General features: G+C 38.6%; 2 protein-coding genes across 2 annotated transcripts in view; one reads left to right on the top strand and one right to left on the bottom strand.

Annotated features, from left to right (window-relative positions):
* The window catches only part of LOC139692903 (RNA helicase aquarius), a 134,172-nt gene that overhangs the window by 55,933 nt on the left and 64,055 nt on the right, over window positions 1–14,184 (bottom strand). The gene's annotated exons all lie outside the window — the stretch shown is intronic.
* The window catches only part of LOC139692905 (probable G-protein coupled receptor Mth-like 3), a 71,694-nt gene that overhangs the window by 15,913 nt on the left and 41,597 nt on the right, over window positions 1–14,184 (top strand). The window contains exon 2 of the mRNA XM_071591222.1: window positions 66–385. Coding sequence (XP_071447323.1) covers window positions 66–385 — 320 coding nt within the window. The remainder of the gene's footprint in view (window positions 1–65; window positions 386–14,184) is intronic.

The raw sequence follows: 14,184 nt of genomic DNA, 5'->3' as shown, positions 1-14,184 counted from the left end.
ACACTATTGCCTAATTACTCCAGGAGTAAAATATTAAAGTGATCAAACTACTTCCGCTCTTGCAGGTACTGCATCACGAGGGTGCAAATGGAGAAGAACAATCCGGAAAACATCCGCCGGGTGGCCTTCGTATGTTTCCCCGGCGACCTTACGGATGAACCCGACAGTTCCGAGTTCTGGTGGGTTTTTTTCGGCACCCTACAAGCCATATCCACGGTGTGCCTGTTCGTGACCTTCTCCGTATACATCCTGATCTCCGAGCTAAGGGACTTACAAGGGCTATGTGTCATGTCCACCGTGTTCTGCCAAATGCTGGGATACCTGTTCCTCTCGATCATGCACATCAAGGGCGACACGATGAGAGAGACGCCGTGCGTCGTTTCAGGTGAGGATGACCCGGCCCGTTGGGTCCTGAATCCCGTGGACTTTCCCAACTCCACAACGCCATTCATTTTGCAAACAACTTTTGAAATAAAATGTTTCTGGCTTTCCTTTGTGAAACCTGACGATTCTAATTTAATATTAACTATTATTTTCATCCAACTCTTAGTTCGAGAGGAAAGATACTCTCACTAACTAGAACAGGAGTACAGCTGGCTATTTGAATTGTTTCAACCTCCCGGATTAAATCTTTCTTATTAACTTACAACTTTCTCTCCAGCAAACCGTTCATCCGATTCACTATTCCGTCACGCATCCACTCCCGTCAACTTAGCTTAATGGTCAGGGCATCTGTCTGACATATGGAAAATTCTTGGTTTCCGAGTCCCGATGAAGGAAACTTTTCCCTGCTTGAAATCCGCATCCTTCAACCTTCTCCAATAATCTTGTGTTTTTCCGGTGGATGTATGCGTGTATATATACACACACACACATTCCATAATTATAATTATATTGAACATAAATTAACCTTATATATATATGATAGTATAATAACATATTTATCTCATTAACTCTTCCAATACATATAAAATAGGAACGCTTAAAAGGACACTCAGATCGAACAATCTACATAGTGAGTGACCTCTATGTATGTGTGTTATGTGTTACCTGTTTTATTTTGCGTTCATATATATATATATATATATATATATATATATATATATATATATATATATATATATATATATATATATGTATGTGTATATATATATATCGATATATTTTGGAATTGCACAGGTAAATCATGTTAACGATAAAACGATTTGTGATTACTTGGGACTTATGTGCCACCTGACACTGTCTATCAGCACATGTGTATTTTTAATAATAATAATAATAAACGATTCGTAAACGAGGTGTATTCCATATTGAGAAATTGATTTGAAATACAGACCTAAATCACATAGAAGATTATTAAAATCTATTAGTTAAGAGTTGGGGGAGTACTAGCAAAATTGAGGCGCTTGCACCCACCCTACCACAATAACAACTTAACATTTATTCAGATGACTCTTCTGATATCGCAAATGACAAGAATCGAGAATTTCAAATCATTAAATTACTTTAACTAATTATAACTGCATGCACAGCCCTTATTCCTCAAACCGCAATGCGATGTAGCAGAAGCGATCATCTCTGCATATAATCGTTGAAAACACGTTCTATGCAGTGGAAAAAAGAAAAAAAAAGAGTTTTGAACGACTGACTTGTCTTCAAACGACCATAAGTTCCTTGGACGCTCGAACGGTTGTTACGCACGAAGACAGGATAAATGCAGCACTTAAACAAACTACAACATTCATAATTTAAATCGTAAAATTCGTCTGGCTCGATGGCGCCAGATAAGGGGCGATGTTAATGGAGGTTCTGGTACTGGTCGTGTGCATCTTATTAAAATGTTTCGTCTTTTCTCTCTCCTGAATATATCACCCTCTCTCCTTTACAAATTATATGACACTGAGCACAAATAAAGATAAACATTCCGTTACTTGTTGTCCATTATCTTCAGGGGCCATATTCAGGAAGACCTCGGAATCGCTGAGCCTCGACAATGGCGAAATTGTGAAGTCGTGGGTTTTTGATGAGTCGATTGTTATGCACAAGAATTGGAACTCGTCGAATCCGTGATGTCACAATCTCGGTATTGTCAAAGAAAGGCATTTCTTGAGACCTTTCACGACGACGATTCCTCTCTGAACAACTCACCAGAAATACGTCATTCGTCATCATTTAATTTTTCACGTAGTTTCACAGCGGTCCTATATTTATTACTAACCTTTAACTCGTAAGCTTTTAACATGGTCGAAAGTGTCCCGTATGCGTTTTCACTACATCTTATAACAATCGAATTAAATCGAAATCGATAGAAATGATTTCGTCATTTCCAGCTGTTTCCCTTTTTTTCAATAATTCGCTTTTCGCCATGATTGACCTAAAAATGACCCTCGCTTACACGGCTTGGAAGGGCTTCAAGTAACACTACTAATAAGGAAAGAATTATGATCAAATATGATTTGCAGCCTTGTATTCGAATTGTAAAGGAAAATGGACAAAATAACGGAAAAATTTTATATTACAATTGTGTTCGCGAAAGAAGCATTTATAAAATGAAGGGAATTGAATGAAGACCTAACATGACAACATGAGAAGAAAAGTTTCGCAAAATATAGAGCGCATTATAGAACTGAAACGGAATCTTCGAGGTGAGTGCCTTATATTGGGAGATATTTGAGATGTGGAGGAGAATTGAGAAAATAACTTGAATATAGAGGCAGAAATATAGAGAAATATTAAGCATTTTGGTGGAAGAGAGAACGTTGCCAAGGGAAATACGGAAACTGCAAAAATTATTGGAGGTAGTTTTGGTTTAAGGGCGGCGCTAGAGGGAAGAACATTGGGTAAGTAGGGTATAGGAAGAAGGGCAATAAGACCAGAAGGAAAGAAGACAGCATGAAGACTGTCAGAAGGCACGAAGAAAGGAAGAAGGAAATTTTCTAGCACAAAGAAGGGAAAGTTCTCGTGCTACGTAGAAGATAATAGCCGTTTGGAAGAATCCAGTAACCAACCTTTAATAGGAGGAATATGTTGAATGAATCCGTCGCTATTCGAGGAGCAGTGCCCCGATAGAAACTTCAAATTGGTAAGATTAAGAATAATAAACAATAGATGATTCGGCTGGGTCATATTCTTAAATTTCCTCACAAGAAAATATGGCAAGTTGGTAGTTTTGTAGCGACTTCCAACCTGGGTTTAGGCCGAGCACCTTAGTACAGACATCTCACACACAGGAAATGCCGATCCTGAAACACGCCATGCTGTAAAATGTTTATTTGGAACCTATAACAGTGAGACTTCTTTGCCATGGATGCAACTCAAGAGATTTCGCAAACAAAGCAAGAATGATGGAAATTTATGGAGATACAGCGAATCGCCATCACGGAAACGAAGTAAAATGAACCGTTGAGAGAAACTGTGATAATATAGTATTTTGATTTCACAACTTCAATCCATCAATTTGATGACTCAAGCGATTATTTCCATTTATGCCGACGTATATTAAAATGACGCGATAACATTCTCGGTCCGAGTACAACGCTCTTCGAGTTCGTCAATCTCACCAAGGCCATTGGCGGCGGTGACATTGATATTGAAGGATCAAAAGCATGACTGAGATAATGAATGCATCCTATTGAACTAAAATTTAATTATCTTTACGACTTCGTGGACTATTTGAGTGTACTCTTCTTTTGATTGAAGATAATACGCTAGGATTGAATGTAGAATATTTGATATGATGTAGAATAGAATTGCTGCCTTCAAGAAACTGCGGGAGCTGCCGCAACAGTAACTTTTAACGTAGCTATCCGCTAATGTACATTTCAATGAAACAATTTCAGAGTGTAAAAATAATTCGCCTTGACCGGGATTCGAACCCCGATCCCTCGATATCCGGACGTGTGCTTTAGCCAGTTAAGCTAAGCTACCTAGTTTCAGAGTACGCCTCGATAGCTTAAATGGCTAAAGCACCCGGCCGGACATCGAGGGATCCGGGTTCGAATCCCGGTCAAGTCGAATTATTTTTTACACTCTGAAATTGTTGCATAGAATTGCTGCTGTTTGGGGACACCCGGGAAATGGATTGAAAATCTAAAAAAATACACTGCGGACTTTTGACCTCCGAGGAGATTAAAAGATACATATTAATTCCTTCCGTATGGCAAACTGACGTTTAGCAAAAGGTTCAAGAGTGTCTATAATATTTCTGGACATTCTCACCCTCGAATCATACCTAATTTTCATCACATGAAATTAGATCTGAAACATCTACTACTGTTAGGAATTTAATGCCCATGGAATATGGAATTACTTCACTACAGATCGAGCGGGGATGTAGGGCGGAAAGGGGGACAAAGTTGCCATTTCCCTGTTCGATTCCCTCCCATCCTCACCCCTACACATTTGAATCTTTCATTGTTCATTTATAAATCCCTCCAAAATAATACTGATACACTTGTTCCTTGTGGACAAGGGAAGGTGTCGTCACCAGTTCAACAGATAAGATCGTTTCACCAATCGGTCTAAAACGATCCACTCGCCATAAATCAAGGAGATGACGTACATCGAGTCTGTTCCACAAGTTTCACTTATTCGTCAGCGAAAGCTAGTGGTGCGAAGAATGGAGGTCAGATTCGCGAATTATTACAGTAGTAAATGAACTGTCTCCACGTCTATAGGCATGCCATTTAGGATGGGAATCGTTTAGAAGAACTAAACCATACTCAATACATACATAAAGCGGCTCACACAGCCATTTTCTGTACACATGTAACGCGTGCAGGGGAAAAAGAAACATTTTTTTAAAAATAAAACGCTGTTACGACAAACTGGATTAGCCTACCTAATTTATTAAAGGAGCTTCATCCAAGCTGTGTGATTTTTCGTGTGGTACCATATCTTCTTGAGGGTATAGGGAAAGGGACTAACTATCCTTAATACCCTGTCTGTTCGTGAATAGCACACACCGTTGGGCTTAGTCCTAAGGTGAGCTCGGTCCTTACATGACATACCAACCTTCTAGTTGATTCGTGTGTTTACGACAAATTTGGTTTTGGTAACTTCCCGGATATTTGTGCGACTAAGGGCGCTTGGAAGTAAAAGCGACAGGCGCCAACATCCACCCCGTCAAACCATGGTGTCCCTCCTCCGAACATCCAAACTTCGGGTCAATGGTCAATGCTTTTTGCTCATCGCGAGCCCGGCCGGCTAATCTCGTCTCACGTCGGGAGGAGATTGGTTCGCACATATGCGCCACTTAAATGGAACGCATTAACGAGAAGAAAAAAAATGAAACGCGATTACACATCGCAACACTTGAATAGAAAAACAATGCTAGGAATTCAAGGCGTTGCAGCCTTGCGTTCTATCCATTCGAGTATTGAACAATTTAGCAGTCTCATTGAACTTTATGGATCGATTAAAAACAAGTACTTTTTTAACAGAACTACTTGAAGAAAATATTCTTAGCAAGTGGTACACGACATCTGGATATGTTTATTATTCTGACAAGGATTAGGCTCCATGCCTGGTCCAGACCCATTTCAGGCCACTTTCAGACCCATCTGGCACGAATACGTCTTACGATTCTTTTCTTTTTCCACATGATTGATGTTCAACAGATTTCTTTCGAATTCCGGGAAATGGCACTGCATGTTATTCCCATTCTGCCTTTTATTCCTGTATTTTGCATCCAATTGATTGGAAACATAGCTCCTCTCTTACGCCTTCATTCCTGGATGATTTTATAATTAGGCCTCATTTAGAATACTATATGCCGCCAGTTTATTAAGGGATCCTCCGGAAATTGGATTAATTGCCGAATTGCATCGCGTGCAGCGTATCGGAGCTAGATTTGTGAAACGTTGTTGTGACAAACTGAGTAGTGTATTTAAATCATTACAGGAGCTAAGTTAAAACTAAAGATTACGATAAACTTATATTACATTTTGTACAACTGATAACCGTTGCTTCGGTCCAAGGTAGTTTCTCCATATGCCACAGTCAACATTCAGAATGCGTCCGTTTTTCACACAAAATTCGCTTAATTTCGTTTTTCACACAAAATTTGATACAGATTCTTTGATCCATTTTTTGGAACAGGCAAAAATCGAAGACAAGCCAAAACACGTCCCAGAAAAACAGCTGTCAACAATTAACTGAACATTCAAAATGGCCGAACCTATCGGCATAAGTATAAACATAACGCCACAAAAGAATCGAAAATCAAATATACGCAACTCACGGAAATTCAAAATTCGCGATACTTTGTGAACAGACCTCGTATATCCCTAGCATAGATTGGAAGAATGTCTCTTTAGCGATTATGTTGCGATATGTAAGCATAGCTCCATCGTACTACGGAAGGCGGGATCATGTCAATAAAATTAGAGAGATTAAATGTAGAACATGATAGATTTAAGATGTTATATTTTCCACGGAAGATAGGAAATAAAAATAACATTTTCCGACCGTAGTAGGATCATATTCTGGTAAAATTTAGTCTGGTGTGTATTCACCCCCTGCCACACACCCTTGCGGGAGCTTGCAGGGCACAAAAATAAATTTGTTTTAGGTCATTTTGTCTCATTGTCGAACATGTCGATACCGATAGCATGGTAGTGGGAACTGCCATTTATTTATAAAATAAAATTGTATCTCTTCCTGTTTTACCTCCAGAGGAAACAAGGCAAGAGAAAGTATTCACCAAATTCCAAGAATCCCTAGTCTGAGTATAGTTTACATCACCTTCCCTGCAGACCCTATGATACCAAGGCTAAAATTACGGATTTTAGAAAGGTTTTCAAGCACGTGGATTCACTCCTTAGGGGTGGCCCAAGGAGGATAGAGGGTGGTGCACCCACTCTCCTTTCGGGGAATATTTTTGGCTTTAATAAAATTAAAAATAAATATTAATTGGACACCCGTGACTCATTTTCAATGCCTGCTTTCCCCCTGGCATAAAATTGTCTCTGACAGGATACGGTCCCCAAATTAAAGCGATTAGTTTAAAATTTAACATACCTTTCAGATTTCTTTAAATTTATGACACTTATTTTTTATCATGCAGTTTGAAAATGAGCCCCTTTTTTGAGAATTTTCTTTTTTTTTAAATACCCATTAATATCGCTCCACGCACAAAATCACGCGAATAACTTCCAAATATCTTCGATGAAGAAGGCGATCTAAACATTATTACCTCCAAATATGTTTGAATTCGTCTGTATTCTTAAGAAATGATTCGATTCTGACAAGTCCATCGTGGGACCAGTGACTACTTGATACGCAAACGAGGAAATGTTTCGCCCTCGGCGCTCTTTCATTTACCAACATATCCGCTCACGATGAGCAAGGAAGATAGGAACATACGCAAGACTCAATGTAAATTAAGGCCAACTCAACCCCCCTTCTTGATGAGCTTCAGATGCTCATTCTTCTCCAACAGGAATTCCAATCGCTACAAACGACCAGACACTCTCAAATCATTCGAGTCAAGTCAAGCAAAGGGAATGGAGGCGGTCGGAAAACCAAGACTTTATCACCCAAGGGTCTAAAAATAACCTCGAAGCTCTTAAAGAAATCTTTAAATAAATGAGAATCATAACTGTGCCTTCGGTTGGTTACGACTCTCTGGCTGCTCGTGGCTTATGGACTCGTGGAAGTCATGTATTACGGACGGGAGCCTCTAATTTATCGAATGTATGGCGCTAGACACTCCAGCTAATCTTTTGTCCTAGGACTGCCATGCAAACAGTCATCGTACTCCAGTTCATCTTCACTTTAGTGTTCGGCTTACTTATTTATTCATTCAAGTCCTAATCACCCAGAGGTGACTTGGTGAAAAGAATTACCTCAACGCAAAAGAATTCACAATTTAAAAAAATAAGAAGCTTCAAAAATGTAAATAAAGATGTTTACATGCCAAAGCATCAAAGACTTGAAGATATATATATATATATATATATATATATATATATATATATATATATATATATATATATATATATATATATGTGATGGCCAAAGAAACTAGACCGATGTGGCGTTGTTGAACGTTTATGTGACACGAACAGAGAACAGGAATGCGCAGACAGAAAAGGAACGCACACAACAGAAGAAACGACTAAGGAATAAATGTGAGAGCCAGCCATTACTGCCGGAAAGAGAGACAGGGATGCTATTACCCTAGAAATATTTTAAAGAGAGTGGATTTGCGTGTCCCTTTTCTGATTGAGGGAGTGTGTATGTGAGTCCGTGTAGATATAACACACACATATATACTTGTGTATATGTATATATATATGTATATATATATGTATGTATGTATATATATATATATATATATATATATATATATATATATATATATATATATATATGTATGTATATGTATATATATATATATGTATATATATATATGTATGTATGTATATATATATATGTATATATATATGTATGTATGTATATATATATATATATATATATATATATATATATATATATATATATATATATATATATATATATATATATATATATATATATGTATATATATAGTACATTACACAGTAACAAACAATATAGAAACACAAAAAAAGATCACTCACACGTTATTTCTTGATAATTTCGACGGAATTCTACTCCGTCTTCATCGGAAGATTCTCTATCCTATATTTGTGTTTCTATATTGTTTGTTACTGTGTAATGTACTATTCGGCACTTCCGTGTTACGTCGACGAAATCATCTACGAGGTCATCCGGAAAGTAGTACCCGTTCGTGCCGCATGAAGTGCTGACGACGCGAGTAGCCGCTGGACGAGGTCAGATAGCTTCAGTGGCTTGTCTGCCTTCTCTGAGCCAAGTTGCTTGACGCTAGCATTGCCTGTGTTGTTTCTGTGATTGTTTACAATGTTTAAAAAAATTGAGAACGCCGCCAGTTGTGAAGTGAGGGCAGTGATTAAATTCCTCAATGCAAGAAACGTTCGCCCATGTGATATTCATCGCCAATTAAAGGAGGTGTATGGAGACAATGTAATGGACGAGTCGTCTGTTCGGCGGTGGTGTCGCAACTTCAACATGGGGAGGGGGAACACACACGACGATGAGCGTTCGGGGAGACCGTCTGTCATTACAGACCAACTGGTGAGCTCAGTTGACGAATTCGTGAGGAACGATCGGCGCGTCACAATTGATGACATCTGTGAGCATTTTCCCAATGTTTCTCGAACAATTGTTCATGAAATTGTTAAACACCATCTGCATTATGCAAAAATTTGTGCAAGATGGGTCCCTCGCGTATCTCAATGAGCTGGCGGCGAAGGACTATGCAGCAGGAATACAGAAACTTGTCACACGTTATGACAAATGCCTTAATTTGCTTGGAGATTATGTTGAGAAGTAGTTTAAAGTATCCTCTTTCAAATAAAATTTTTTATGTTTGTTAATATTTACTTTTGTCTTTATTTCACGAACGGGTACTACTTTCCGGATGACCCTCGTGTGTGTGTGTGTGTGTGTGTGTGTGTGTGTGTGTGTGTATATATATATATATATATATATATATATATATTTAAAGAAAGATTTGCAATAAATTACTAAAAACATTTTTGCAACCATGTGGTATTTGATCATTCAGAAATTAAACACAATGCCATATTTAATATTAATAATTACTTTATTCCGATGAAACGGAATAGCATACCAAGATAAGAGCTGAGATCAAGTTTGGCCGTCACCTACACACCATATACAATATCATGACGATCATACATGAATATCCATCGCGTTCTTTCATATCGGTGGTACATTACCATGTCTACGTGCTAAACACGTAATCTAAAAAAACTAGTCCATTGTTTTTTCTCCAGAATTAGGAAGTGAATGAAAATAGCGGTTAAATTCACGCCATTCAGGCCGGGGTCACCCTAAGCCTTCCGGGCCAGTCACTCGCTCAAGGGCCGTATTCACGGAGGTTGCAAATGAGAGCGCGTCTCGCTCGTCACTTTCCTTCGTCACGCCCTAAGGGCGGGGGGAGAGACGAAATGGGACTGATGATTGGATACCACCGGCACCCGGGGTGACGTCCGATGGTGGTGAAAGAGGACCAATGCAAGGATTATGCCGTCAAGGAATCCAGTTAGTTCCAATTACTGCCCACCCCCTTTGGCCGCAATGACGCGTTCCGCTTCCGTAAAAGGTCCTTTGAACGCATACGCCAGCCGGGCGGCAAAGCGTGCACACGAAGGGCCCGCGGAGTTGACCGCACTCCCAAATTGAAGGGACGTGAGCAGGGCACCACTGCTCTCACTCCTCTTCCCCTTGACGTCGGGGAAGTGTGGATCGCGGGCGAGGAAATGATTCGTAACCCACAAAAGAAGCATCAATAACGAAAGGGGGTCTCTGATTGGATGGCGTAGAAGGTAACTCCCAATGGCAGCAACAATTTAAAACACCAAGCGAGCTTAGATAACACTCAATCTAGGACCTCACGACGAGATTTGCCAGGAGAGTCCACCTAGCGTCGCGTGTGTCAGTTTCGAGTGTACGAAATATGTTCAGAGTGGTCATTAATAAGATGGTTTCTGATTCCAGCTTTTCTTCCAGGCTTTAAAGGTAAAAAAATAATTTTTCAAGAATTTGCGCTAGCATTTTTTACTACATCGTGTATGTTTTGAGTGGCAATGGGATGTTAAAGATTATGATGGAGGAGACAATATTAGGCAAACTAGGAAGGGGTAGGAATAGGGATGTTGGACGGGATGAAGGAAGGATGGAGGTTGAGTACACAGAGATCAAGAGGGGCTTACTGTTTTCTTTATACTACGGTTTGGTGGATGATGAAATTAACGGCGTGTGAAATTCACAGATTAGCAGGGTAGGGGGGCCACTTCCTTTCCCTGCGCCGGTTATGGTTTCCCGGGAAGATCTGGTACCAGACAAATCACATAGCTTGGATGGAGCTGCAGGTGCCCAGATAGGCTTGCCCGGGAATCGAACCCGGGCCCTCCGGTCAGCAGTCCAATGCTCTACCCCCTGGACTACAGCGACCCACTCATATGTATATATAATAGATAAACACACACACATACATAATTAACATAAATAATAATAATTAACCCCAATATAATACAAAGAAAACTAGGACATTTAAATGAGCAAATGCGAGTTCACACTTTTACCTGGAAACATAGGCAGATAATTAATTATCAAAAAAAATTCTAAAATTTGAATAGATCATCAAATTAAAAATTCCGCCGAAGGTTGAAATATTACCTCGCCTGTACGTAGTTTTGGTTACCATAAATTGGTGTTTATTTAAATACTTTTTGAAGCGTCCAAATTCATAATGAACTAAAACATATTTTTTCTTTAACATTCAAATAAAGAAAATGAACGTCATATTTTATTTTTCGGGTTCACTCTATATTTTAGTGGCAAAATACATAAAACAGCTTCTGGCGTCACTTGGTGGAAAATCTTTATATTGAACTTAAAATTAAACCACTTGGCTTTTCCACAGAGAAAAAATTTTTATTTACTACCAAGGTTTCGTTATAGTATAACATCTTCAGGTCTTTATGATAACCTGATGTTGTTATACCATAACGAAACCTAGGTAGTAAATAATTTTTTTCTATGTGGAAAAGCGAAGTGGTTTAATTTTAAGTTCAATGGTAAAATACCATAAATTATCCCAAACTGTCACATTTTTATAACTCAATTCTAGGTTTTTTCCATGATTTAGGGGATGGCTGGTCGCCCTGATGGATTTCTTAAGGCAGTGAAAAAGCTTAGAGAAAAGAAAAACTACTCTTTTGTAAATGTATTTGTTATTTAAGCACACGAGTTTATGATGTCATCGGATAATCTTGAAGATGCTAACTCGGCGTGGTCAACTTATACGTTTTGAAAAGACGGGAACTCTCCTCACATCTTGTAGATATAAAATAAATATTATGCTCTAAATATACGTACGTTTCATTGAATCACGCTTGGCGCTTCTGCCGCCACTTCAATTAAGACTTATCTTAGAATTAGCCATAAAAGCACCTCGAGGATTTGACGGCGGATAACCATTGAAGAGCGACAGTGCGAAAGTTTATTATAATCACGTCATACGCGGAAAAAACAGTGCTTGTTTATCTTTTGAGGCTAACGTTCAACGTCCATAGTTCCCCGGAACAACAGGCGAGAGGAACTTAACGACTCGGAAGACTGATTAAAATGGCCCTTTTATTTTTTTACCATTTGGTAAAGAGCCAAATACTAAAATTAAAACAGCTACGGTATGAAAGCACAATCACGGGAGACCAGGAGTTTAAAATTACTTTTTATTCTCTACACTAATTTATTTTGCCTATCATCTTCAATCCCCGGATAATTTAATCCCACTGACGTATTTAAAACTCGGAAATAGTTGATGTGGCCTTGTAACAGTTCAAGCGGATGATTGCAAACATTTATTGGTTTAACCTAGAGAAAATTCGATAGTTTTTGGGTTAGCGATAATGCACGAGTACTCGCTGGTTTTAGAAAACGCGGTCGCAGGTTTAGGAGTCAGAAAGTTTTAATGATTACGCGTAATTTAGAATTTCCCGAAAAAATATCATTCATCACCATTATTCTCGGAGAGGATTACGCGTGCATTTTCCCTTAATCATTTTTTATTAAATCATAAAGCCACGGTCTATGTAAGCGTAAGACACACTATTAAGCATTAACTATTTTTAAATTCTAGGGCCAAGTGGAAAGAAACTAAATAATTGGAATATTACTTACTTCATAACCTCCGGTATAAATGAATGCAAACAAAATCATGAAAACAAATATCGAGAATAGTTTAACAAAACTTTCAACTTATGAAAGTGTTCAGAGCTAAGAGAAAAGAAGAACGAAAATGCTGTTTAAGTATCTATGATGTTATCAATGAACGTGAAGATGTTAAACTTGACGGTTAAAATTAATTTAATCGTTCATAATGCTAAGATTAAGGCCAAAAAAGGGCCATTACATTGGGTAATTTTAAAAATGAGTTTAGCTCCTTTACGCGCGATTCAACTCTTTCTACTCTCGGATTATACGAATGCGCAAACGCTTTTGTTTTGTTTTTTTCGTCGACGCCAATTTTGATTGAAAAATATCGTTTAAATCCAGCGCAGATCTCTTGAAACGACGTCTGTCTTCGTGTGTGATTGGTAGCTGGATTTAAGAATCAAACTGACAATAATTACTGTCGGGATTAAATCTGTTTTCAGAACTGATAATCGAATTCGACTCTTTTTTCGGATGAGATTCTCTCTTTAAAACGATACGATTTTTTCAGGCATCCAGAATTCAGTATCGATTTCATAACTGAGAAACAACAGTGTAAATCGGCTTAATATAAGGTGCCGTTTTTTCTGCAGTATTTATTTTTAAGGCGAACATAAAATACAATGAATAATTAAGTGATTGAAAGAATATAAATTCACTGCAGTCAATCTAGTAACTCGAGTGAAAACGCAAGTTTACAACACGCTACGGTCCATTAAGCCAATTAAACAGACGAGATGAGGAAAGAGCCAGCTGAGACACATGGCTCAAATAAATTTCACCCAAAAATTACGAGATGGAATGGCATATTTCAAGCGTTGGGCTGAACGTACTGTGAAATTCTTTTCCCACATCCCGGTTCACCGTGCTTGCTAATGAAAGGCAAATTCATGTGGGTGTGGCAAAAGCCTTGTGTCAAAATTTTGCGTTAGGTCCCAAATATTAATAATGAATATGAATAAAATTAATTATTTATGTGTGTGGGTGTGTGTGCCTGAAAAAGACTCCCGTCTCTTCACTCAAAACACTCGTGATAGAACGACATGAAACTAATGTCATTCAATGCGGAATGACGTACACTTTCAATAGTCGCTGTAGTTTATCCGCTAACTCTTGATTGCGAAAAATTTGGGCCAACATAATCATCCCAAGTTCCATTACGGGACTGCATTACTTTTGCAAATGACCACATTTTTCGAGACACCGCCTAAAAATTATTTTTACTAACACCACTCCGTGACGAGCCAATTACCTTGAATTACCTTGGAACAGTGCCACCAGCTCTCGCCATTGCCGCCACCTTTTAAGTTAGCTTAGCTTGGCCTCCATGTTAATCGAAAATCTCCTTGTTTTTTTTACGTTGATTCTCACGTAACA

This window comes from Hetaerina americana, unplaced genomic scaffold, assembly GCF_022747635.1.
Source record: "Hetaerina americana unplaced genomic scaffold, ioHetAmer1.1.p SCAF_44, whole genome shotgun sequence".
Lineage (NCBI taxonomy): Eukaryota > Metazoa > Arthropoda > Insecta > Odonata > Calopterygidae > Hetaerina > Hetaerina americana.
Note: the sequence above shows the minus strand (reverse complement) of the source record. Positions and strands in the feature narration are given on the sequence as shown.